The sequence below is a fragment of the Diplotaxodon limnothrissa genome, linkage group LG16, assembly GCF_057381915.1.
Source record: "Diplotaxodon limnothrissa isolate DT_005_m linkage group LG16, D_limnothrissa_male_GT1.1, whole genome shotgun sequence".
NCBI lineage: Eukaryota > Metazoa > Chordata > Actinopteri > Cichliformes > Cichlidae > Diplotaxodon > Diplotaxodon limnothrissa.
In genome coordinates this window covers 6,662,597-6,686,606 of record NC_140611.1, presented here as the reverse complement: position 1 = coordinate 6,686,606, position 24,010 = coordinate 6,662,597, and the positions used below count along the sequence as shown (strand labels likewise).

Here is a 24,010-nt window from a genome sequence, read left to right as displayed (position 1 = left end):
CCACAAAGGACTCCTTGTAATAGTTTTGTGATTGATGCTAAAGCTGTGTAAGAAGTGATAAATGAACTGTTTGAATAGTCTGCTGTATGTGTGCGGATAATAAATGTAATATACCCACTTTGCCTAATTGAATTCCCTGTAGTTGGTTTGTCCTTGGTGGGGACATTTTACACATCTAAACTTGGTCAAAGAGTTTTTGTCAGATTTTGGTGCAAAATTGTTGCAGTTATGATAAACGGGAGTAAACGATTGACAAGAATACAAGTTTTAATCTGCATTAAAACTTCAAACATCACAAAACAAGTTTATTTACAGAACTTTGGAGGAAAAATCAAAGTTATACTTTTCCCTGAATAAAAAACATCACATATTGTCAAAAAACAAACCACAGGCAAAAAACATCAGTTTCTGCAGGTTTGAAAAAATCACACACACAGCACTTTGCATCATACTTCTTTTTGTTTTTTAACAGCACACTTGTTGATTTGCAAAGATGGCTCTGTGATGATGACATGTCCCAATGAGCAGCATGAACAGTAGCAAGAAATTCTTTCATAATTTTTACTTTTTTTCATATCTGTGATTTTTCTGCCTATAAACAGTAAAAGAAATCATTATGTCTGCAAAAACAAAGCTGGATGTTTCTCCACAATTTTAAACTTCAACGTCAGCAAAGCAGAAACCTTTACAGGGAAATCATTCACAGGTGGATACAAGGACTACAATTGGTACAAATGAATGCAAAAAAGGCTGCTTCTTTTTTTTCAGGTGACATAAATAAGACTTTTTGAATGAATAAAAGTGGACTTTTTCAATAGATTACTTGTTCAGCTCCTGTATGGATCCCTTACGCTCCTCACTGCTTTCTGACCCAGGCCCTCAGAAAGCTTTCCTTTCACAGCTGCTTAGATTGTCTCCTATTTAGAAGGTTACTTGTTCGCTCCCCAGCTCCTGCAGCTGTTGACGTGCCTGTGGGCGAGATGCTGAACCCCAGGTACCCCTGATGAATCCGTCTAGGCTTACATGTGTACGTTAAAACTGTCTGTGGTTGCAAAGGAGCCAATCCAAGAACAAAAGAGGATTCAAGCATCGAATATGTGAAAGTCATTTAATCAATGTTAAAAGTCTAAACCTAACTATGTGTGAGTAAAAGGGGAAAACCATTAGCGCTACATGTGACACGTGTCAATACAATCCTTCTATTTTCCGTTGTATAGACTTCTGAAGCAGTTATGAGTTACAGTCAAAAGCTGATAAATCAGGACTGAAATCTATCCAGTGGTCGAGGTTCTGTAATGAAACAGCTGCTTTCTAAGATCCAAACAACCAGACTGGAACTTTTTTAAAATTCAAGTGGCTAATGTGACTTTTTTGTCCATCCATCCATCCATTCGCTTCCACTTATCCTTTTCAGGGTTGCGGGGGGCGCTGGAGCCTATCCCAGCTGTCATGGGGCGAGAGGCAGGGTACACCCTGGACAGGTCGCCAGTCTGTCGCAGGGCCAACACACAGGGACAGACAGCCATTCGCACTCACATTCATTCGCACATTCAAACCTAGTGACAATTTGGATTATCCAATTAACCTATCCCCACAAGCTGCATGTCTTTGGACGGTGGGAGGAAGCCGGAGTACTCGGAGGGAACCCACGCAAACACGGGGAGAACATGCAAACTCCACACAGAAAGACCCCGGCCTGATGTTGGAATTGAACTCAGGACCTTCTTGCTGTGCGGCAACAGTGCTAACCACCGTGCCGTTCAAAAACAAAACAAAACACAGCTCTAGAGGGACAAACTTGTAAATTTGTGTACTTGTATCCACGACTACTGAAAGATTGTTTCAGACACTGGCTGCACTACATGCAGACCCTTGAAACCTGTTTGAGAAACTCCGTTTTGTTTAGTTGTTCAGGTACAAACAGGCAGAAAAACCCTTGTAATTAGAGATCATATCACATCAGACGTTTAGTAATGATGAGCTTTGTTTTCTGGAAATCAAACATTGTGATAAAGGCACACAAAGCGAACTGAATGCTTTCTGTCCAATATTTGCACAGCTTGTGATTATCATGAACAGCATTCTGACATGGGGTTAATATGCAACAAATATATACAGTGTAGTATTAACATGCTTTAATAACACTATTGATCATTTTGCAGAAATGACTATTTTGTCTTCCTCGAACATTATTTCATATTTTAAGTTTGATTCAGGAAGTCCTTTCCTTGTAAGGTTATAAAGTTTGAAACGGGAGTTTTTCACAACATATGTTAAATGATGTCACGAGTCCTACACTTTAAAACCACAAGAAATCTCCAACAATCACATCTTAGAGTTTCATTTTCACTAAAATAATACCTTTATAAAGCACAAAGCAGCCAAACGTATAATGAGGTGTGACTAATGTCGCGGTATTACATTTTGGTGCTCTTCCCCGTTTTGTTCAGTTCTATCTCGTTGTTTTTCTTCTTGAAGTCACTGTCGTCTTCCTCCCTCACTGAGTTTTCCAGGTAAAGCTTCTCCATTTCTTCGGGGTCAACGTAGGTGTAGAAGTGGGCCATGACGGAGAAGATGATGCAGACGCCCAACAGCAGGCAGGCAAACAGCAAGAACTCTATCCACTGAGATAACAGAGACAGTTTAGTGTTTGCTGCACGCGCTCGCGACCGATTCAGTTCATTTGTTGCTCACCAAGACACAGAACCGTTTAGTTGCTGAAGTACGTTTTATTTAAGCTGGCGATTTTTGGTACACACATTGTGGGATAAAAGAGGTGAGAAACACGCTCCAGTGGATTATAAGATACCCCAAGTTCATCCTTATCTCTCCATTAAACCTTGTTACAGTGCACAGGTAGCTTTGGTTTATTTCTACTTTATGATACATTGCAATAATGAAACTTTTGTACAAAGCACTTCTAATCTTTCTTTTTGTCCATTAGAGTCTGTTTTTATGGCTTTTATTATATTTCTGTTACTTTAAAGCGTTTCAGTGTTTTTATCGCTTAAGTATATTGCTTTACGAATTTCCCAGAGGAACCCACCCGAGGGATTAATAAAGTTCTATCTTATCTTATCTTATCTTATGACATCATCTATTAGGCCGGTGTGCGATGCAGCTTTCTTTCATTCAACAGACACAACAAATTTTGTTCTATGTGACTCACTGAATTACAATAACGATCCTTACCAGTTATTAACACGTTAAGATGTAATTTTCAGTAGTTAGGGTTTATACACTCTCCGGCCACTTTATTAGGTGCATGTTGCCAGTTGCAGCTGAGTTGCTACAATTAGCTGATTAGATGCTCGATTGCTGAGTAGTTGAACCAAATGAAGTGGCCGGTGATTAAAAGCCTTTCTTTCTTTTTTGTGTAAGAGTTTAAATGTTTCCCACAATGCCCTTCAAGAGTCATACCTGTTCCAGTCCTGCCCCTTCTGCCACAATCAGCACTATCACATTGCCAAATGCCACCGTGAGCAGCCAGCCAGCCTGCAGCACTGACTTCATGTTGGCTGGAGCCTGGGGGTAAGACAGATGCAGGGTTAAAGAAATAAAGACAGCTGGCAGCCCTGGGACTGTACACATATTTCATTGATTCGTGAAGTAGGAATTTGACATCTTAATAATATGACAGAAACAGATCTGGAGGGGAAATCACTTCCTTGGGCAACGTTCAGTGGATTAAAATTTTAATAGTAAACGCACCGTTTTCTAAGTATTTCTACAGAAAATTCCAATTTCATAGGATCTTTAATAAACAGCTCTTCTAAAAACCTGTGTCTTGTTTATCAGTCTTTAATGTCACAGGTTGCTCTGAAACGCAGCATTCCTCTGACACAGCGAGCTAGTGGATGTCAGCTTTATGGCCATTACATTGGAATAAAAAGGTAGCTAAATGCTTTACACCATCATACTCTGCTTCAGTAAGAATTTCTATTCAAATTGCTTAACAAATTTTATCAGCCCACCTGTCATGAAACCACAAATATTTCCATAATCGGTCAAAAACATTGGTTTAAAAAACCTTTTTCAACTGAATTCACATTTTTATACCCTAAAACTGAGCTGGCACACAGAGAAGTCAGCAGTAAATTTGAAGTCTGTGTATACTGGTGGATTAACCCTTACAGAAACATAAAAAATTATTTTTTAAAAATAAAAAATAAAACAGAAAAACAGAAAAACCAAGCAAACGACAAAAACGATAACAAAATAACGCTAAAAACCGATAAAAACCCTGAAAACCATACATTTCACACCCGAACCTCAACTCTCACGGCCCGGTACCAAACGACTCACGGACCAGTACTGGGCTAATACATCTAAGTGCTACAGTTTAAAGCTAAGTATAAGTATAAAGCTTCCTGTGTTTGCTAATATGGACAAAAGTGTTGTAAGACAATTTTCCCTTTTTTCCAACCAGATGTATTCCAGTTTGGAGAATTTTCCTGGTTGGAAGCTACTGTCCTTGAAAACCTTTTTCTTTGAAGCCAAAAAGCTTTCAGTGTTTAATATTCCAAACAAAGATTTTCAGTGGAACGAGTACAGGTAATCCTGATAGGTAGCGTGTATCACTTCACCTGTGAGTAGGAGAACTCCAGGCCAGTGATGGAGAACATGACCTCTCCAGCAGTGATGAGGATGTACTGTGGGATCTGATAGGCAATGTGCACATTGTTGGCTTTCACATCCTCGATCTTGTGAGGCACAATTTTACCCGCCTCCTGAGAAGGGACACAGAAGGGCTGTAAAACTGCTATGATCTGTGATGACTAAATGAAGTTGTTAGAAAGCATCCTGACCTCTGTGAGAATGACAGTGTAACACGCGCCAAAGTCCAGCAGGCCCAGGTTAAGTTTAGAGGTCTTTCCTGAGTTTGAAATGCAGGTGACATCAGTGTATCTGTCCAGAGGGCAGAAGAGGTACGTGATTTAGAGGAAAAAAATCAAACAGCATGATTTAACTAACAAGATATACGTTGATATTAACACTGTTTGTTGCTTTAAACAAAACAAAAAAAATCACAGTTTCAACATTATGATCTCTTTGGACATGGAATTATGAAAAAAGTGATGTCTCTTGTTTTGCTTTTTTGTGAGGTTGGGAAAAGCTTAGCAGATATTTGGCATTAGGGCTTTTCCTTCCAGTTTTGACCACCACTTCCCAAAAATCCAACTTACTCGCCCCGCTGCACGGTCTTGTTATGAGTCACATTGTACCCGGAGGACATGTAGAAATTATTATCTCCCACCGTTACGTTTAAGGCCTCCGGCTGTGTGTTGAGGAACCTGTTAAATATGAACCAGGAGAACTCGTGAGCAAACCTCATTATTCCAGGTTGACCTATATTTTAAAGCAGATTCAGATGCTTTACAGCTTAAGCACAAAAGCTTAGCAACAGCCTCGAGGTAAAAAAGGTTTTACCTCAATAATGGATTCCCTTCTTCGTTTTTTGTTATGTGATCTTCTACCTGAAAGATTAAAAAACATCAACACCTGCTATTTGTAATTTATGCCATATTTTCAATTTAGACTCAAGGAAATTCTTTAGAAACTTGTATAAATATTAATGGAGATTAGCGTTCATAGAGAGTCTGTGTAATCCTTCAGCTTCTTACAGCTGATTTAGACTTCTGTGGTGAATCTTTGTAGAGCCAACGACCTAACCCACTGAGTGCTGGTGCATTATGTGTTCATTGGCTTGTGGTTGTGGCAGCCATGATGGAAACAAATCCTGGGTCGCTCTTTTTGCTTTTGTTTTTATTCAAACATATTCCACTTCTTTGTAAATTTTCGCTTGAGAATTTCAAGTTTTTGCAATCTCCAGGAATTTGCGGACATCTGTGATTCCTTACACTTAGGCTATTAATAATATAATTCCTAATTCTGACGTTAATGTGATTATTATTGGCATGCAGATTCACCCCCCCCCCCCCCCCAGACTCAATAAAAGTTTCTACCCACAGGCTGTCAAAGATGCCCTACCTCCACCTTAATTGAAGCACGTATGGAAATGCATAAATGTCTATGTGTTCGCCAGTTCCCTGAAATGTCCAGTTAAATATTTCACGTCCATTCCTGTGGTAATAACTGTTTAAATAAAACTATGATGGTTTAGTCACAAAAAACACTCGTCACTGAAGAATCATTTGCTGTTGTGTTGTAATCTGTCACACTGATGGAAAAATGTATGACAACATTGGCATCGTGTTGGAGATGATGTCAAGATTGTAAAGATGAGCCGTAAATGGCTTTCAGGTTGTGCAGTGGGACTAAGAGTAGTTTACAGAGTTTCAGAGAACTTGAACATGTTCTGACAACATGTTAAATGTGCGCACACGCTGAAATACAGTCATTAAACGATAATGAACTTTTTAAAACGTCTAAAAATTTGAATTTGAACCTCGACATCTTTTCCACTGCAAATGATGAAAATAGGTTGTCCTATTATCAAAGGTCCATGATTCATTTTTAATTAAACTGCCTGCTGCAGATGACAGCTTGTCCCACTTACGTTATAGCTAAATCGTCAGGGGGCTCGGTCTATGACCCAGCATTTTTGAGATTATGGATTTTCTGTGAATTCTTTGTGTTGGTATGTTTTAGTTTTCTATTATTTAGTATTAATTCATTTATAGCATTGACTGTATGTTTACTTACGTTTGTTTCCATGTTGTCTGGTCCAGGTGTTTAAGTCATGTTTCCTGTTTTATTTTGAAGGTCTTGTGTTCCATGTTCAGTGTGTCTAGTTTTGCTTCCCCTGTGGTGTCATGTTCATTTGTGTCAGTTGTGTTTCCGCTTCCCTCATTACCCTGCTGTGTATTTAAGTCCTCTGTCTGCCTTTGTTCATTGTCAGGTCGTTTGCTTTCTTTCCGTCATGTCTATGGATTTCATGTTTCTCAAGTGTTGGTTTTTCTTCATCCTCATCCTTATGTTCATGTTATGGTTTTCATGCGTAGTTTTAGTTTTTCCAGTTCAACGTAACGTTTAGTTTTTGCCTCTGCCTTTTGCTTTTGTGTTTAGTTATCAGCCTGAACAAATGCTTGCTTTTTGTTAAATCCTGTCATCCTGTCTCTCGGTCGTCTGCTTTTCTGTCCGCTCCTCAAACAAACCGCCCTTCCAGCCGTTGACACGAATAATTCAATTTAAAATTTAAATGTTAAGAAAATTCAAGTTGGGAAATGATGACAGGATCTTTTCTCCTCTCTCGTCCACAGTGGCGCTCATTCATATTTCTCGGCCAACTATGTTAAATTGTAGGCTCTGCTCTGTATATACCCGTTGCCATGGAGTTCTGTTGATGACGCCTTTCTCTCGCTACACACGCACATGCTTGACTCACAGTTGAGTTGATTTAACTGGAACAGGAAACTCGGTTTCCCAACACAGAGTTTATGATCAGACTCAGAGTTTGTTGAACCTGCTTTCTGGATCAGAGCGCTGACCTCATGTCGATTTTTAAAAATACTTTTAAAACCAAACTGTACTCATTGCTTATTTAATTCTCAATAGTCAACAGTGTTGGGAAAAAAAGTGAAGATGTGGTAACAGCTCGTAGGAACACTCACTAATGTGTAGGTGATTCCAGTAGCGTCGGGGTAAATGATGACACTGTAGGCCTTTTTCTCTTCAACCTTCTGGGTAGCCGAAAAGTTTCCTCCATTGACTACAGTGACTTCAAGATTCAGCTCCCCGTTGGACAGTGGAACAGTCTCATAACCAGGAGGGTCCTGAGAGAAGCCAGAGAGTTAATGTTTTTAGAAAATTGAATTATAAACTTACTCATTTGCCAGAATGAAGTTATGAAATCTGGGGGTATCTCGGGGTCTTGTTCGCGAGTGATGGGAGAAGGGAGCCGGAGATCGACAGACGGATTGGGGCTGCAGCTGCAGTAATGCGGACGCTGCACCGGTCCGTCGTGGTGAAGAGGGAGCTGAGTGTAAAAGCGAAGCTCTCAATTTACCGGTCGATCTACGTCCCTACCCTCACCTATGGCCACGAGCTGTGGGTAGTGACCGAAAGAACGAGATCGCGGATACAAGCGGCAGAAATGAGCTTCCTCCGAAGGGTGGCTGGCCTCTCCCTTAGAGATAGGGTGAGAAGTTCGGCCATCCGGGAGGGGCTCAGAGTAGAGCAGCTGCTGCTCCACATCGAAAGGAGCCAGCTGAGGTGGTTCGGGCATCTGACAAGGATGCCCCCTGGGCGCCTCCTGGGTGAGGTGTTCCAGGCATGTCCCACCGGGAGGAGGCCCCGGGGCAGACCCAGGACACGCTGGAGAGATTATATCTCTCGGCTGGCCTGGGAACGCCTTGGTATTCCCCCGGATAAGCTGGAGGAGGTGGCTGGGGAGAGGGAGGTCTGGGCCTCTTTGCTTAGGCTGCTGCCCCCGCGACCCGGCCCCGGATAAAGCGGATGAAGATGGATGGATGGATGGAAGTTATGAAATCTCTTGTTTCTGTAGAACAGCTCAATCAAAGTTAAAATAGCATTTTCACTGTTAACGGCACACTGAGTTTTAGTTTTGTCTTATCTCTCTCTTCTTACATGTATTACTAGTTGAATTCTGTTTATTTATTGTTTCGTACATGTACATGTGAACGACAGGGAAATGTGGTTTTTAATTCTATTCGCCTTGAGCCACAGTGAAAATTATGAAAAGTTTAGCCACCTGCACTCTTCTTACCTCAAGGTACTTGATTGACTGTAGAAACAGATCGGTGCCAGGAGCCTTCAGACTGACATCATCTTTAGCAAGGTTGACAACCTGCAAGAGACACTTCCCTGCAGGTGCAGGATTCACCACAGTTTTCTATTAGAGAGAAAAGCAAATCAGAGCACAGTGATGGAAAAATATCAGCAAAAACACTTTTTGACCAGTCAGACAATCACTATGAGATAAAATCAACAACAAAACAGTTAAAGTATAAGATTCAGGTGGGCATGCTAGAAAAAGCAAATGTACTTAATATCAGCAAAAAGATACTGTTAAGTTTTGGCATCCAAACTTTAAAACTGCAAGCTACCATTATGATTATACATCTGAACTGTACACATTCAGGTTTTCCTGGAAACATGAGCAGTAAGGGTTTTGCCGAGTGTGAGTGCTTTTCTGTAGCAAGATGCAATCACTATGATTGCTGCTCATACGTACCACAACGTTCACCTCCACCAGAGTGGCTGCTCCGAAGGCCAGGGCTGCAAACACCATTCCCATGGCCATTTTCCTCAGAGGTCTGAAAACAGAGAGAGTTGGTGCCCAACAGTTAATACCTTTACCTGTTTTTCACTGCTTTTTAAAATATTCTGAAAGCGTGGCTTTATCATTTTATCAGAAGGGTTATTTCCACACCAGTGTCCTCCCTGACAAACTTTCTGTCGCATTATTTCCTTGTTATGGCTGTGCATCCCTAAGTCTGGTCCTAATGTTAAAAGGGAGTTCTTGTTTCCTATTGTCACCAACTCCTTGCTCATTGGGGATCATCTGATTGTTGGGATACTCTCAGAAGCGTTACGTCACTTGGGTGCAAACTCCAGAAAGTCAGGATCTCCTAAAAAGAAAATTGGTCCACTAAGAATATGATTTGGGAAACTTTGGGAAGTCTAAAATGTTCACATTATCCTGTTTTTGCCAAGCATTTCTATTTTCTTGTGTCTGTATATGGATCATGCAAAATGCTTTTACTGATGTGTGAGCTTGAATTTCTTTCTCAGCTTTGCACGACAAAAAAATATGGATGCATTGGTGTAAAGCATGCTGCCACTGGACTTTGGAGCAGTGGAGACGTGTTCTCAAATCACGAATCACACTTCTCCGTCTGGCAAGCCGATGGACGACTCTGAGTTTGGCTCTTACAGAACAGTACTTGTCTGACTCCAAGGAGGGAGGACTATGGTGTGGGGTTGTTTTTCAGCAGCTGGGCTTCACCCCTTAGTTCCAGTAAAGGGAACTCTTAATGCCTCAGCATACTGAGACATTTTGGACAGTTTAATGCTGCCAACTTTGTGGGAACAGTTATATATATGCCTATATGTTGTTAGTACAAACGATGGCCTATGGCAGCTTGGATAGGCTGGATGGCAGTAAGAAACACAGTTTTAAATTGCTCTATACAGCGTTATTATGTTTTTTTCAAATCAACCTAATAATCTTGAAGGAGAGGCCAGAGGTCAAATGTTACTTGATATTTTAAATCCTTTTGCAGTACTTTCTATATGTCGACATTACACATTTCACTAGAACCACCGTCTCTTTATACTTACAGGTTATAAGGTTTTATGTCAGTTTTTAACTAATAGTTGACCTTGAAGACGTTGGTCGATATAAGTCAAATTTTAATGAATTTTTAATATGACCTCACTCTATACGCTTACAAAGATTTATCAGAAATCATTCAAAACTTTATGAGCTATCGTGCACACAAGTAGAATGATTATACACTTGCATGCTAATGCGACCAAAAACGTAATGTGGTGGGGCGTGGTGTGCGGTGCCGTGCAGGGAGGGCGGATGCACCTGCGTGGCATCCTCAATTCCCCATGTTAAAACACGAGGAATCAGGGTTTGGAGAGGGTCGAGAAGTTGTGGTGTGATGCGTGTCGAATGAATAAAGATGGCTTTGACTAACACTCTCTGGACCCTGTGAATTTCCCTACCTGAGAAACAAGTATGGAAATTCATATTTACACTGTGAGAAGTACTTTGGAGTCGGGTTTAAAAGTAAATGTTTAACATTCATTAAACATTCATTTGTAAATGAATACCAGCTTTGTGTTTACAGACACTTCCCTCAATCGTTAACTTTCTTTTCTAAGGCATAATCCTGGGAAATATATGTGGAATCACATGCTTCATTTTTTCCATTTTACGAGATTACAAGATGATCCTGAATGAAATAAAGGTGGCAGTACAAAACAAAGCCAAATAAATCCACTACTCACGTGATCTTGAGTCCGCAGAGTCTAACGAGCGGATATATGATGAGGTCAAAGATAGGCACAAAGACAAGAATCAGCAGAGCATTCAACATCTAGACAACAAGGGGGAGGAAAATTAGTCTTTTAACGACTCTATAAAAGCTCTGTAGAGTCCATAAAATCATAAATGTTGCGTCAATAAAGAGAGATTCTGATTCGGTGTTGCTTGTAAAGAGATGGCAGTGAAGAAGAACCATAAAAGTGTTTTCATGAAAATAGCCTCATCACAGCCTAGTCAAACATTGGTCTTCATTAGTGAGGGGACTTGAGAGATGCTTCTTTTCACTGGATGTTTAAAATCTGTGCCTTAGATTAGCTGGTAGGTTCTGCATTAGAAATATATAACAGCTGTGCAGGACACTCCATCAATTATGGTGCTGTATTCAAGCACACTGGCTTTGAAACCTAACAGAGACTACGAGGGAGAGAGTCTCGGGTTGTTTATATCAGAACATCATGAAGCTCTTTTTTATGCTTAGTCTTTAAATCGTAAAGCTTAAAAACACGGTAACCATTAACACTTTATAGTCAAGTTGTGTAATGCTCTTTACTGGCATAAGTGAAGCTGCAATGCAAGGCTCACATGGTAAGCCTCACTCATGACATCCACAGTGCCTGCTGACACTGGAGATAAAAAGAAACATTTTAATTTTTCCTGATGGCTTTGGTTTATTTTTGACTGTAATGACAGTGTGGCTGCAACTAGTTTGTAGTTTAAACTACTAATGTTTTAGCAATGAAAACTACAATCACTTTCAACCATAAATTTTGACTATGAACTTCAACACCACACGCTCATTTCAGCAGCTCGTTTATTTATCCATTCGATGATATTTTCTAATTTTTCATATTGCCTAAGCACCACCGACTATATTTAAGCATCTGACACCTTTATACAACCAAATTCTGAAACTAATGGATAGAAATCCAGTTCAGTGGATAAGGGACGAGCTATAAACTCTAAATGCAGCACATCAATTTCGTGCTCTGTATTGGAAATATGTCAAACGGTGTTGTCCCTTTTAAATAAATAAATAGAAAAAAATTGAGTCTGGCATTTATCCAGTGACCATAAAGGCTGCAATGAAGGCCATGACCAATGGTCAAGTGCAGATTAACATGTCACCATCTTTTACTGCTTTTCTTAGCAGGAAAAAACTGTGACTGTAACTATGACATGATAAACTGCCACAAACAAAAAAGAGGAGGAGACACTAATCACATACATTCATGTGAAAATAAAGTTTTTACAGCTCTCTATGAAGTCCTGAGAAAAGCTAAGTCCACCCCATGATTCAGTAGTATGCAGAACCACCTTTAGTAATGGTTTTCTGTACTTTATCAGCCTCTCATCATTAACACAACATTGTGGGTGAATTTTGGAGGACTCTTCTTTACAGTGTTGTTTCCATTTATTGAGGTTTGTGTGGGCATTATTTTTTGCACAACTCTCATTTAAGGTTCCACCACAGTCATTTCAATCGGGTTGACGGGACCATTTCAACACATTGATTCTTTTCTTTTTCAGTCATTCTGCTGTGCTTGGGGTCATTGTGCTGTTACATGGGCCATTTTGGGCAAAGCTTTAGCTGTTAGGGTGATGGCCTCATATTTCACTCTGGAATACTTTGGTATACACAGGAGTTCATGGCTGACTCAGTGACTGCAAGGTGTCCAAGTCCTGTGGCTGGAAAACAAGCCAAAATCATCACCCCACCATCAACATAGTTCGAATGAAGTGTTTGTCCCTTTTTTAAATCTTCACCAAACATGGAGCTATGCATTACTTCCACTATCCAAAGGACATTGCTCCATTGTTCTTGAGTTTTCTCCAGATGCAACTTTGCAAACCTAAGTCATGTTGCCATTTTCCTGGCCACCCTTACAAACAAGCCAGCACTGTGATGAACTTTAGCATCTAGCATGCTAACTAGCATGCTAACAGACTCCATGCAAACAGAGTCGGAAATGTAGCTCTTGAATTTTCCACTCCTGGGAAGGCTGTGGTATTGTGTTAACAGAGCTCCAGAGCAGCAAACTGCCAACACCTCTGCTTCCATAGAAGTGTTCACACTTGTTCATGATGAATTAAGTGCATTTGATTAGCAGCACCTGGCTGCTGTTTACCCTCTTAATATCTATAGAAACTGTAAGGGTGTACTTAGTTTTTCAGGGGACTGCATAGAGCACCATGAAATGTTTTTAAAAAGCCACAATACATTAAAATATCTATCATTCTTACTGAAATTCAAATATGCTGATCAGCCAGAAAAGCATGTTTTTCAGTTGTCAGCAGTTTACAATTTACCCAGTGATAAATAAAATACTGAATCCTTGCAATATACAGTAAATTTAACTTAACCCATTTCCAAAGGTAAAAATTAGCATTGAAACACAGTGTGTTCACTTGCTAAACCACTGGAAAACTACTTTGGGTCATATACATACACATATATCAGTACTGTTACAAGTATATGCTAAGAAATCTGCATCCATCACAATCATTTTCTGCTTTTCTCTGGACTTTCTGCCGTTCATTATTGCTTTTTTAGATTAGCAGAGACTGCGCACAATTTGCATCCCAGCAAGAGCCAAATAAGCTGCACATACCTGCATTTGGTCAGGCTTAATAGCGAAGGAGTTTCCCTATAATAAAAGAAGACAAAGACAGGAGAGACACTTAAACTTTATCTTTATAAATCTAAACTTGATGAGTTGATGATTTTTTGACTTGATAACGAGCCATAAACAATGTTATTTACTAGAATAAAATGATAAATTGCAGCAACACCCTAACAAAGAAAAGCTCTCTTCTAAAGACTGTTTGTGATATCAGATGCTAATCTAAACCAGCCCACTGATAACAATGTGAAAATACAGCATCAGCTTTTTAACATCTTGACACCATTACTTCACGTAAGTAAGGTCTTACAAAAGCCAGGTTCATCCTCGTGGCTTGAAGTGTCCAGCGGGAACCCTGCAATAAAGAAAAGACATCTGTTACTGTCAAATTTGTTTAAGGCACAGCAGATGGGATTTCCTCATTTTCCCTGGAAGGGACAATAATAATAATAATAAAGGGATAGTGTATTTCTGACATGTCCTCTAAGAAATCAGTTTTAAATCAGTCGAATTACAGGAAGAAACGGATACAGGAGGAAGGAGAAACAGGAATGTTGAATGTGGCTTTGAGGTTTTTCTATAATCAGATGGTTGTGTTGACTGTTGGTCAGAGGAGAACATAACAGACACTTATGGGATTTTGCAAGAAAGTTTCGCCACAAGACCTTGATCTTGTGCTGACACAGAATGCAGTCTGTCCAAGTAGGAAGGGAACTGAGGCAAGTTTTTCTTTTTGATTAAAAAGTAAGTAAAAGCTGTGACTGTAAATGTTGCTTAAACTGGAAATAAAGGCCTGAGTACAACAGTGGAACACAATTTAAATAATACTTAAGAATATTTAATCATAAGTTATTATTAATGATTGGCTCTCTTCCACAGTGTGTTTTTTTGTCCTGTCTTCTTCCCCTCATCCCCAACCGGTCACGGTAGATAGTCTCCCTGAGCCAGAGGGTTCTTCCTGTTAACAGGGAGTTTTTCCTTCCCACTGTCACCAAGTGCTCCTTCACAGGGAGTCGTCTTATTGGTGGGAGGTTTCTTTTTATTATTGTAGGGTCTTTACCTTACAATGCAGGCGACTGTTGTTGTGATTCGTCGATATATAAATAAAACCGAATTGAACTGATGTGCTAATCACATTCCTAGAGCTTATTTTCATTGGGCATTTAACTTTAGTGCATGGTGTATAAAGTATGGGGTTTGGATACATAATGGAGAGCAGCTCATTGTGAAGGTTCATATGTCTTTTTCCCAACCAAAAGTCACTCTTCCCTCTCAATCTCATTCAAAACACATGAGTTCAGACTAACAAAATCAAAAACAAAACACTGCATCACTGCCAGCCTCACTACGATTCACTGGCTACCTGATTCATCACAGCTGATTTAAATGCCTAAATGACATCAACATGTCTTGATGTTCTCCAGAGGCCTGGTAATGAACTAATCATGTGATTCTGGTGTGTTGACCCAGGGTGAGATCTAAAACCTGCAGGACACCGGCACTTGAGACGTGGAGTTCTCCACCCCTGTTTTAAAGTCTTCCATGGTCTTGCTGCTACCTACTGTCATGGTTCTGGGTTTTAAACCCAAGGTTTTGCATTTTTGGACTGTAGTTTTTAAGCTTTTAGTAATGTCATTGAAGGTGTGTTGGTATGTAGTACTGTTTTATATTCTGATCTCTTGCGTAATCTAGCCTTCGACGTATCCTTTTGTGTCTTGATAAGCCTGTCTTGATAGTGGTTACTTGTTTAGTGACTTCCTTTTTTTATTTCAATACTCTGTGTCTAGCCTTGTGTCTCACTCCCCTCAGCTCCACACGCCTGCGCCTCTCTGAAACTGATTCAGCCGGAGGTCTCTTCCTGTTAAAAGGGAGTTTTTCCTTCCCACTGTTGCCAAGTGCTTTGTTCGTCTGGTTGTTGGGGTTTCATCTATATTATTGTAGGTACCAACAGTTGCCTTCACAGGCACAGAAACATGTATTTAGTTTTACTTCACTTTGAAAGTTTTGGCTATTTCCCCACCCCTTACTGTCTTGTTTATATGTTGTCTCAGACTCCTCTTGTCCTTAATTGCATTGTTCACATATCTGGCATTTCGATTTTATTGTCCTATTCTGTAATATTTTGGATTCTGTTTATTTCATTGAACTTGCAGCATTAAAAGATGATTTTTGACTTTATTTCCTGTGTCCTGAGTCTTGCATTCGGGGCCACAAAAGTGGTTCACAACACCTACATCACAGATTTACTCGCACCTCAGACACATTTTATCTATTCCTGCACGCTCATTACAGAAGGACAGTTTGTGTTAGAGCTGTGGATTTCTCCAGCAACTACTTTTAAATCGGTAAATAAATTCATTCATTCTTATAAATGTATTTATTTATCTTACCTGTCATAATATTCACACTGTTAAGGTTTAATGTCTTCTGTTTTCGGTTATTTTATTTGTGTGTAGTTGTCTTTTTGATTTTGGATTATGACTTGTTATTGCATTATGTAAAAGTAACTCTGTTTTACAAGTTAAGTTTATTATTATTTATTATTTTGTCTTACCTGCTGATCAAAGAGAGCCCAGAACATTGGGAGGGGGATGTAGAGCACCAGAACTCGCAAAACCATCTTTATCTCCTGAATCAGACGCATCTGTAAAATAAAACACACGCGCACGCAAACAAACACACACTAGTTAGATGACTTTTAAAAAACTTCTACGCATCACTGAATTAATAGAAGGAGTTCGCTGACGTTACCGAGTACTTCTCCTCAGCCCAGTCCAACCAGTGCTTTTTCGGTGGGTCATGTTTTGATTTGTTCCAACGATTTTTAAGTGCAAACTGTAGGCCAAAGGTAAATAATTGGAATGAAAATGGAGTGTGCACAACAGAGACAGAAACCTCGAAGTGTGAAATTCATATCTTTCTTAATGATTCTTGGCAGTAAAAAGCAGTAAATCAATGTGCTTGCACTTCAGCTCTCAGATAAGTCGAGGGAGAAGTATGGGATTACTCACCCCGATGCAATTGCAGACTTCCCAAAGGACGTTTCCCTGGGGAGGAGTTCTCTTGTACAGACTGCTGCCAGCAATGAAGACAACTGTGTGCGATAAATGAAGAGTCAGACTGGACTTGTTTGAGTGAAGATCACAGCGAGTGATTGCCTTGATGTCAGAACAACCAAAATAATACTGAGTACCTATTTAAGGATGGTTTGTCCTCTCACAGCTGCTAATGAAGGCTTTGGGGTAATAAAACCTACCATGTTGTAAACGTGCTTCAGGCTTTTAGCACTAAAGCTCCTCCTCTGCTTCACCCTCACTGCGATCTGTCTGTGACCTCTCAAGAATTAAATCACAGTTTGTTTTCAAAGCGAGGGTTCAGTTAAGCATGAATCCCATAAGGATCAGGGGTGACGGGGACCGAGAGGCAGAGACAACTGACTGTCAGGACAAATGTGGATGGGTCTTGATCAAGTGTAAGGCCGGCTCGTGAAAACGCAAGCTCAGCATGCTGATCACAGCCTGGAATAAAGCTCAGATTTCGAAATGCGACTGGCAGGTTTGAAAATAGGTCAACGTTTGCAGCATCGGATATCATAAGCACACTTACTGCATTTAGCAACATGTTGCTAAAAACATGGAACTGAAGATTCTAATCGAAGAAGGACAACATGTGAGTTCAGTCCCTATTAGTGGCACTATTTTCATGCCTAAATACTGAGTTGAAAAAGTTGATTAAAGCATTTCAAAAACAGCAGAAAGGGCTAAAAAAAAAAACTGTGGACAATGTAGGGACTTGATTTTACAAGATTTTCTTGCCACAGCAGAGGTTTGTGCTATGGCTCAAATAAAAAGGTCCGTTTTTCAGGGAGCTGACCGTGTTTTGTATTTTTTTTCCCTGAAATAATTCTGTTATTGTGCACCAACAGAAATAATGTATGCTTCCCAAAGAAAACTGTCAAGTTAGAAATGCTATGTTGAAAAATCCCTTGCTCTATTTGAAAAGCACTTGGAGAAAACTCTGTAAATGTTGAGGTGGAAACTCACCTAAAGCCACAACCATCAGGGCTGCAGGAACCCCAAAGGCCAAAGCATAACAGTCTCCACCAAAACACTTCACGTCACCTGCAGGAGTGGTGTGTGTTATTAACACAGTGGACCTCACTGGATATAATGTAACATGTAAAACTACGACTATGTGCTCACCTCTCAATATGGGTGTAATAATAGTCGACAGGAAGCTGCCAGCATTGATTGACATGTAGAAAATAGAGAAGAACTTCTGCCTCTCTGTGGTCTAGAAGGGATCAAAAACATAATCATTTACTGAGTTTAACATTGCTACAACAACTCCACATGACCATTGTTGTGTTAAAGAGTATATAAGCCCTCAGAGGAGTTTTCGGATATGTCCTAAACACTGTTTGGACACCAATAACACCGAGTAAATCTAGCACTGCAGTTTAAAGTATTATTTTTACACAGTAACAAAGCAGTTAGCGAGCAACTGCCAATTCCTACATGCCACAGATAACTTCTGAGAAGTATGTGTGGCTCAGTACCTAATGTTTGATGATGGGCAGGTAGTTATCACTAAGCCGCGCCTCAAAAAAAGGCATTATATAAAAGTTATCAGATAGCTGGGATTGGTTTCTGATAACCTTGTTTCCTTGGTGTACCAATAAAAATAATACAAATACTTCCACAAACTAAAGAAGGCTTACATGTTCCTCGTCAAACTGGTCACCTCCGAACGCCGCCACGCAGGGTTTGATCCCTCCGGTGCCCAAAGCTATGAGTATCAGACCTGACATGGACAGAGCACTGTAGGACACACGGACACAAAACACAAACAAACTGCTGATTCAAACTACAACACAGTGTATATTAATGACAGTACAGTGCTGAAAAGAAAGAAGAGATTGGATGAATGGCACTCAAAGAATCGCTGAGTGAAAATTATGGGAAACTGTATGGCATTGGGAACTGTGATGGGCATCAGTTTATCAATGACATGACGTTCATGGACCAAAAAAATAATTTTATCCTGATTCAAAACTTTTGAAATCAATGCTCAAATTCCTTCAGTGCAATAAGGATTATTAATTATTACACCTCCTTACCTCATCCTCTTCTAACAGTGCTGGGCTGTGATTGTGCAGAGTGATAGAATTAGCTCATGACAACTCACATGTGCAATTCGGTGCTTCCCACGGTGGGAATGGCTCCAACCGACTTGACCACATGGCCGATCACATATACAATGGACAGGTAGATGATGGTCCTGTGGGGAGCAAGCTGTGATTATGTACAGGGCATTCAGGCCTTCTTCAAAATCTCTATGTGTGCTCAGAATGATTCATCTCCAGTAGCAGGCAACGTCAGGCAAAGCTAGCAGCTCAAAAGGAGATGATGAAATACTGCACACGCATAAAATGTGCCTGTTTCCACCACTGAAAAATACATTTTTTGCTAGCTATAAGTCAAGATTTCGAGCTATGAAGTGAGACGTTTTGAGATAAAAACCCAAATCTTTGACTTATCGATGGCAACAAATGTTTGTTTTTTCCAGTGGCAGAAGCTTAGAAAGTATCCACATAACATGAACACAGTTTGCACAATGTATTTTTGTTATTTGCTTGAATCCACACTTTAGTGCATTTACAGCTGAGAGACTCACTTGTATTTTCCGAGCCAGGAGTCAGCAATGAAAGCTCCCAGTATGGGTGTGAAGTAGCAGAGGCCGCTGAAAGCATGGTAGACAGCAGTGGAGAGGTCCTTGTCCCATTTCAGGTAGGTGAGGAAATAGAGTGTCAGCAATGCTGTGATCACACACACACACGAGCAAGCATAAGCTGTGAATCAGCTCACAGGATGGAGAAGCCCAAGCCCACACCTAAACACCACAATACATCGTAAGCCTTCAACATGAACTGTCATATTCTAAAAGTATTATTGCACTCAGAATCCTTTCAGCGAATCCTCCGCAGTTCATGAATTCAACAATACCACACGATTATATTCCGTTATAAGATTTTTTTTTAAGCTGGTTAAACCATCACATTAAATAATGTAATCGGTGACACCCACTGTGCTTACATTTAAGCTTAGACGATCCACAAGTAAACATTCTGGGTTTGAGTTTGTCATTCAGGTAAGCTAAGGCATTTTAACCTAAAACCAAAAAGCTGTGGGACATTTTCCTAATAAATAAGCCATAACAGACACGAGAGTCGCTTGGGAAAGTTCAAGATGAACCTTGTGTGCTGCAAAACTCACACTGTTAACTAAGCAACATCTTCATTCAAAACAGACGTCCTAGCTTTTCCCGAGCACTCAACTACATCTCTTGATCTCCGTCAGCAGATGGCATTTCCTGGCAGACTGCAGTTGTGCTAGCTTGTAGCTCTTAAATTACTGTAGAGGCCACCAGAATAAATCCAAAACAACTTGGTTATTCTGATGGTTACAGAATATCAGTAATCCATTATTTTCAAACCACTTACCTCTCTGATGCGATCTCTCTTCTTTTATTCATTAGTAAAATTAATACCGTTGGTATTTTTACTAATGACTGAAATAAATACGATATTTGGGGTCTATTTTTTTAATATTCTCTCACATTTTCGAGACAGTATAATTAAATAAAACCCCCGAGTCTTAAGTTCACTCGGATTGAGGAGAAATTTCAGTAGCTGAAACTGTGGACACAGTGCATCAGCTTAAAACTGCAGGAAATTGCGTGGTGTATTTACATGTGTGTTTGTGTGTGATCCGGCTGGAGTAAATCTGTCACTTGTGGAGATAAGTGAGGTCGTGTGAGGGAACAAGAGAGATCTTATTTGTTGCCTCTCTATTATATTGCCCCAATAATACTCATAATCTGTAATGTAGCAAGCTAAAAGTACTCTGTGAATCTAGAAAACCTTGCTTTTATTTAGGCTTTATATAGATTTGCACTGTAACATTGCCCAGGCATTTATTTGCATACCTTTCATGCCATAGTAGGAGAAGCGTTCGCAGAATTCATTCACCACTATGAAGCAGATGCTGACTGGGTAATTGGTCCCAAAAAATTTCTAAAAGAAGCAAAATGTATTAACAGAACAAAGTTCAGCACTTTTTAAAGAGTACACATTTTCTCCAAACAATCACACTGAAGTAAAGCACATCCAGAATCCACTATCTAATCTTTTTCCCCCACCTTCGTCAAATATAAACAATAACTGGCAGGTTCAGTGAATAGTTTTATTCTCTGACAGAGAATACTCTGACATGAAAAGAGAGGAATGTAGCTGATAGATTCTTCCTGTTAGTCAATCTCACAAGATACTGAAGTTAATCATTACGCAGAAATAGAAGTTTTATAGGTTTAAAGCTTTAATGAGACCAGGCTCAGTTAAAATGAAGAAAAATATCCATCGCTTGAGTTCTGAGTGGATTTTTGTGGAGTGGATGTTTAGTATTCAACTAAACACCGCGTGGGATGTTTTGATTAACAATGATCTGCAACTTTATGCTGTTGCTTTAGTGCATTTTGACAATTTATGCCATCTGTCAGGTCGTATCATTCACATCAGCTGTAGCCCTGGTATGTAAAGGTATATGATTCATGTACTTACAGCTCTATACAAACTGTCTACAAGCAGTAAAACACTTTGCACAACCGGCTGCTAAAAATGGAGGCTTCTGTAGAATTTTACTGGTAATGATGTGCTCACTGATCTGGAGCTGGATGTAATTAATATGAGGTCAGTGTTTTAATCATCATCAACATCATCATCATCATAGGTCCATGGCCTCATTCAGTGAGCTTTAGGCAGTCAGTGAGTCACAGTCACTCCAGTGTATACAAGCAGATAAACACTTACTAGGAGTAGTTAGACTTGTGCCTCCCTACTTGGTAATGTTTCTTTTTTTTTAATTGCTAAGACTTAATTTAAGGGTTTGTTTACCAAATGTTCAGCGAACACATTTACTCCCATCCCCATGTCAGTTTTGGTGTCATTTAATTTCAATTAATCAAAGCATGAAAACATGTCCATTCAATTTGCCTCTGATGTATAATTTTACCTCGCTGTATCAACAGTTTTCTACAACTGAGGAAAATCAAAGCGTGGTAGATATTGTCCATTTTCTGCATGATACCCCTGGAGATTAAACAAATCTGTACAGTAAGCATATTAAAAATGATCCTTTATTGGATTTGCTACCTCCAAAAACATAATCGCTCAGGCCACATGTGGCACCAGCTTTCTCCAAGCAGCAGTTAGTGTGGGTTTACTTTTAGAGGGGAGGGGGTGCCTGTTGCATCATCTTACCAATAATAATTTAGCATAGAGCTTCAGTGAGAGCTTGGTCTCAAAGCAGACTTCCCTCTGTCTCCTTAGCCCACTTCTGCATGCTTCGCATACACGTCAACAACACATCTTTGCGTGTTTTATTTCCACAGACGTGGAATTTGCACGCGTTCCAACCCGCGTACAACTTTTCTTGTTTTTCTTTTTTTGTTTTCTTTTCTTTTACTACGCATCTTTGCGTGGTAAAAATCAGAGATGCACAACAAAACTAACCGAGCAACTCAGCGCATGATCCGCAAAACATCACAAAACAGCACGTTTACCTTTCCCATGTTGTCGTTTTAGATGAGAGAGTTTGGGATCTTTACGGCAGCACTGTCATCCAAGTCCGTCCCACTCCGTTCTGCTCTCTGAAGGCACAGATGCAAAAACCTCGGACACTTACACTCTTAAAGCACACTCAAAGTTAATATTCCACCACAGAACACTGGACTTGTCACCTCAGGAAAAGCAGCGAGCCTCCGTACTTCGGTCTTTTGTGAAATATTAAAAAGGAGGTAGCAGATGAGTGTTTATATATGCGTATATTTACAACGCCTTTCACTCGATTTTTTTTTTTTTTTTTTTTGGGGGGGGGGGAGGTCCGCAAGTTGCAGTGAAGCGGGATCTACTGGTACAATAGAGTCGTTGTTGCACTCAGCCGCAGACCTGACTGTGGGGATGGATGTGCGGGTCAAAGCGCATATCTCTGGTTGGATGACTTCGAGTGCATCATTTATTTCTTTTTTATTCACCCTGAGTAATATCAGCGGTGGTGGTGGACGTGTGTCCCAAGTACACGTGTTAGTTGGTTGCTGTTTGAGGGATGGGTTTTAGGGTTAGGCTTAGACATTCAATCATAGTAAAGGTAAACCTATAAGTCTAGAGAATGCATGATGTCAAAGGAATTACAGTTGTTGTTTCATCCACGATCATATCCCCACAAAGGTGTGTGTGTGTGTGTGTGTGTGTGTGTGTACTTGAATAACTCATATTGTGGGGACATGCGTCGTTTACACATATATAGTCAAAGGAGCTTGCAAAGAAAAGCGTCTGGACTTCTTTAAGTTACTTGAAGACGTTTCATCTCTCATCCAAGAAGCTTCTTCAGTTCTAAGGTCAAATGGTGGAGAGTCCCAGATATAAACCTAGTGGGAGTTTCCCCCCACAGAGGGACAAAAGGACCCCCTGATGATCCTCTAATCGCCTGAGCCAAGGTGGGAAACTGGGCGTGGGTCCCAATCAGCCAGAGTTTCGGGTGTGTTCATTGTGAAACCTGGCCCCACCTTATCATGCGAATTCCTGAGGTCAGATGGCCCAGGATGTGAGTGGGCGTTAAGGCGTCTGGGAAGGGATCTCAAAACTGGATTATAGATGGCAGAGAGTTGGGGTCGTAAACCATCGCCTCTGTTCAAAGATGGTCGCTCACAGTGGACATAGATGCTTCTTTCACTCCTCTTTCAAACCATCTGTCCTCTCTGTCCAAAATGTGAACACTGGCATCCTCGAAAGTGTGACCTTTATCCTTAAGATGCAGATGGACTGCTGAGTCTTGTCCTGTGGAGGTGGCTTTTCTGTGTTGTGCCATGCGCTTGTGAAGTGGCTGTTTGGTCTCTCCAATGTAGAGGTCTGGGCATTCCTCGCTGCACTGTACAGCATACACCACATTGTTAAGTCTGTGTTTTGGCGTTTTGTCTTTCGGGTGAACCAGTTTGTGTATGAGCGTGTTGCTGGGTCTGAAATACACCGGGATGTCATGCTTGGAGAAAACTCCTGAGTTTTTCTGATACACCGGCTACATAGGGGATGACAATGTTGTTGCGTCTGTCTTTCTTATCCTCTCTCGCTGGTGTCTGGTCTTCTTTTCTGTGCCTCTTTGCTGACTTTAAGAATGCCCATTTAGGGCCTCTACATTGGAAATGTACATAGATCTACATAGAAATTAATACTTAAAAAATGTGCTTGGACTTTTAGAAAACACACATGATTTTAAAACTCACAGATACAGAAATAACTGTTAAAATCTTTGCAGTGCCATTGTTCGAAATTACTGAAAGTGTGTTACATACAAAG

The 24,010-nt window shown here is 40.3% G+C and overlaps 1 protein-coding gene across 1 annotated transcript; it reads right to left on the bottom strand.

Moving 5' to 3' along the window:
* Positions 1-353: 353 nt before the first annotated feature.
* On the bottom strand, positions 354-22,462 carry slc15a2 (solute carrier family 15 member 2). Its single transcript, XM_085375130.1, has 23 exons — positions 22,399-22,462; positions 22,222-22,308; positions 20,590-20,677; positions 19,279-19,420; positions 18,790-18,882; positions 18,323-18,422; positions 17,805-17,895; positions 17,646-17,723; positions 16,614-16,696; positions 16,354-16,437; positions 16,157-16,246; positions 13,913-13,957; positions 13,591-13,626; positions 10,945-11,033; positions 9,158-9,239; positions 8,690-8,815; positions 7,575-7,736; positions 5,431-5,477; positions 5,187-5,294; positions 4,809-4,908; positions 4,587-4,730; positions 3,421-3,525; positions 354-2,624 (listed from the first exon to the last, which is right to left on the bottom strand). The coding sequence occupies exons 2-23, from the start codon at positions 22,228-22,230 to the stop codon at positions 2,418-2,420; spliced, it is 2,109 nt and encodes a 702-aa protein (XP_085231256.1). The 5' UTR covers positions 22,231-22,308; positions 22,399-22,462; the 3' UTR covers positions 354-2,417.
* Between the last annotated feature and the right edge of the window lie 1,548 nt (positions 22,463-24,010).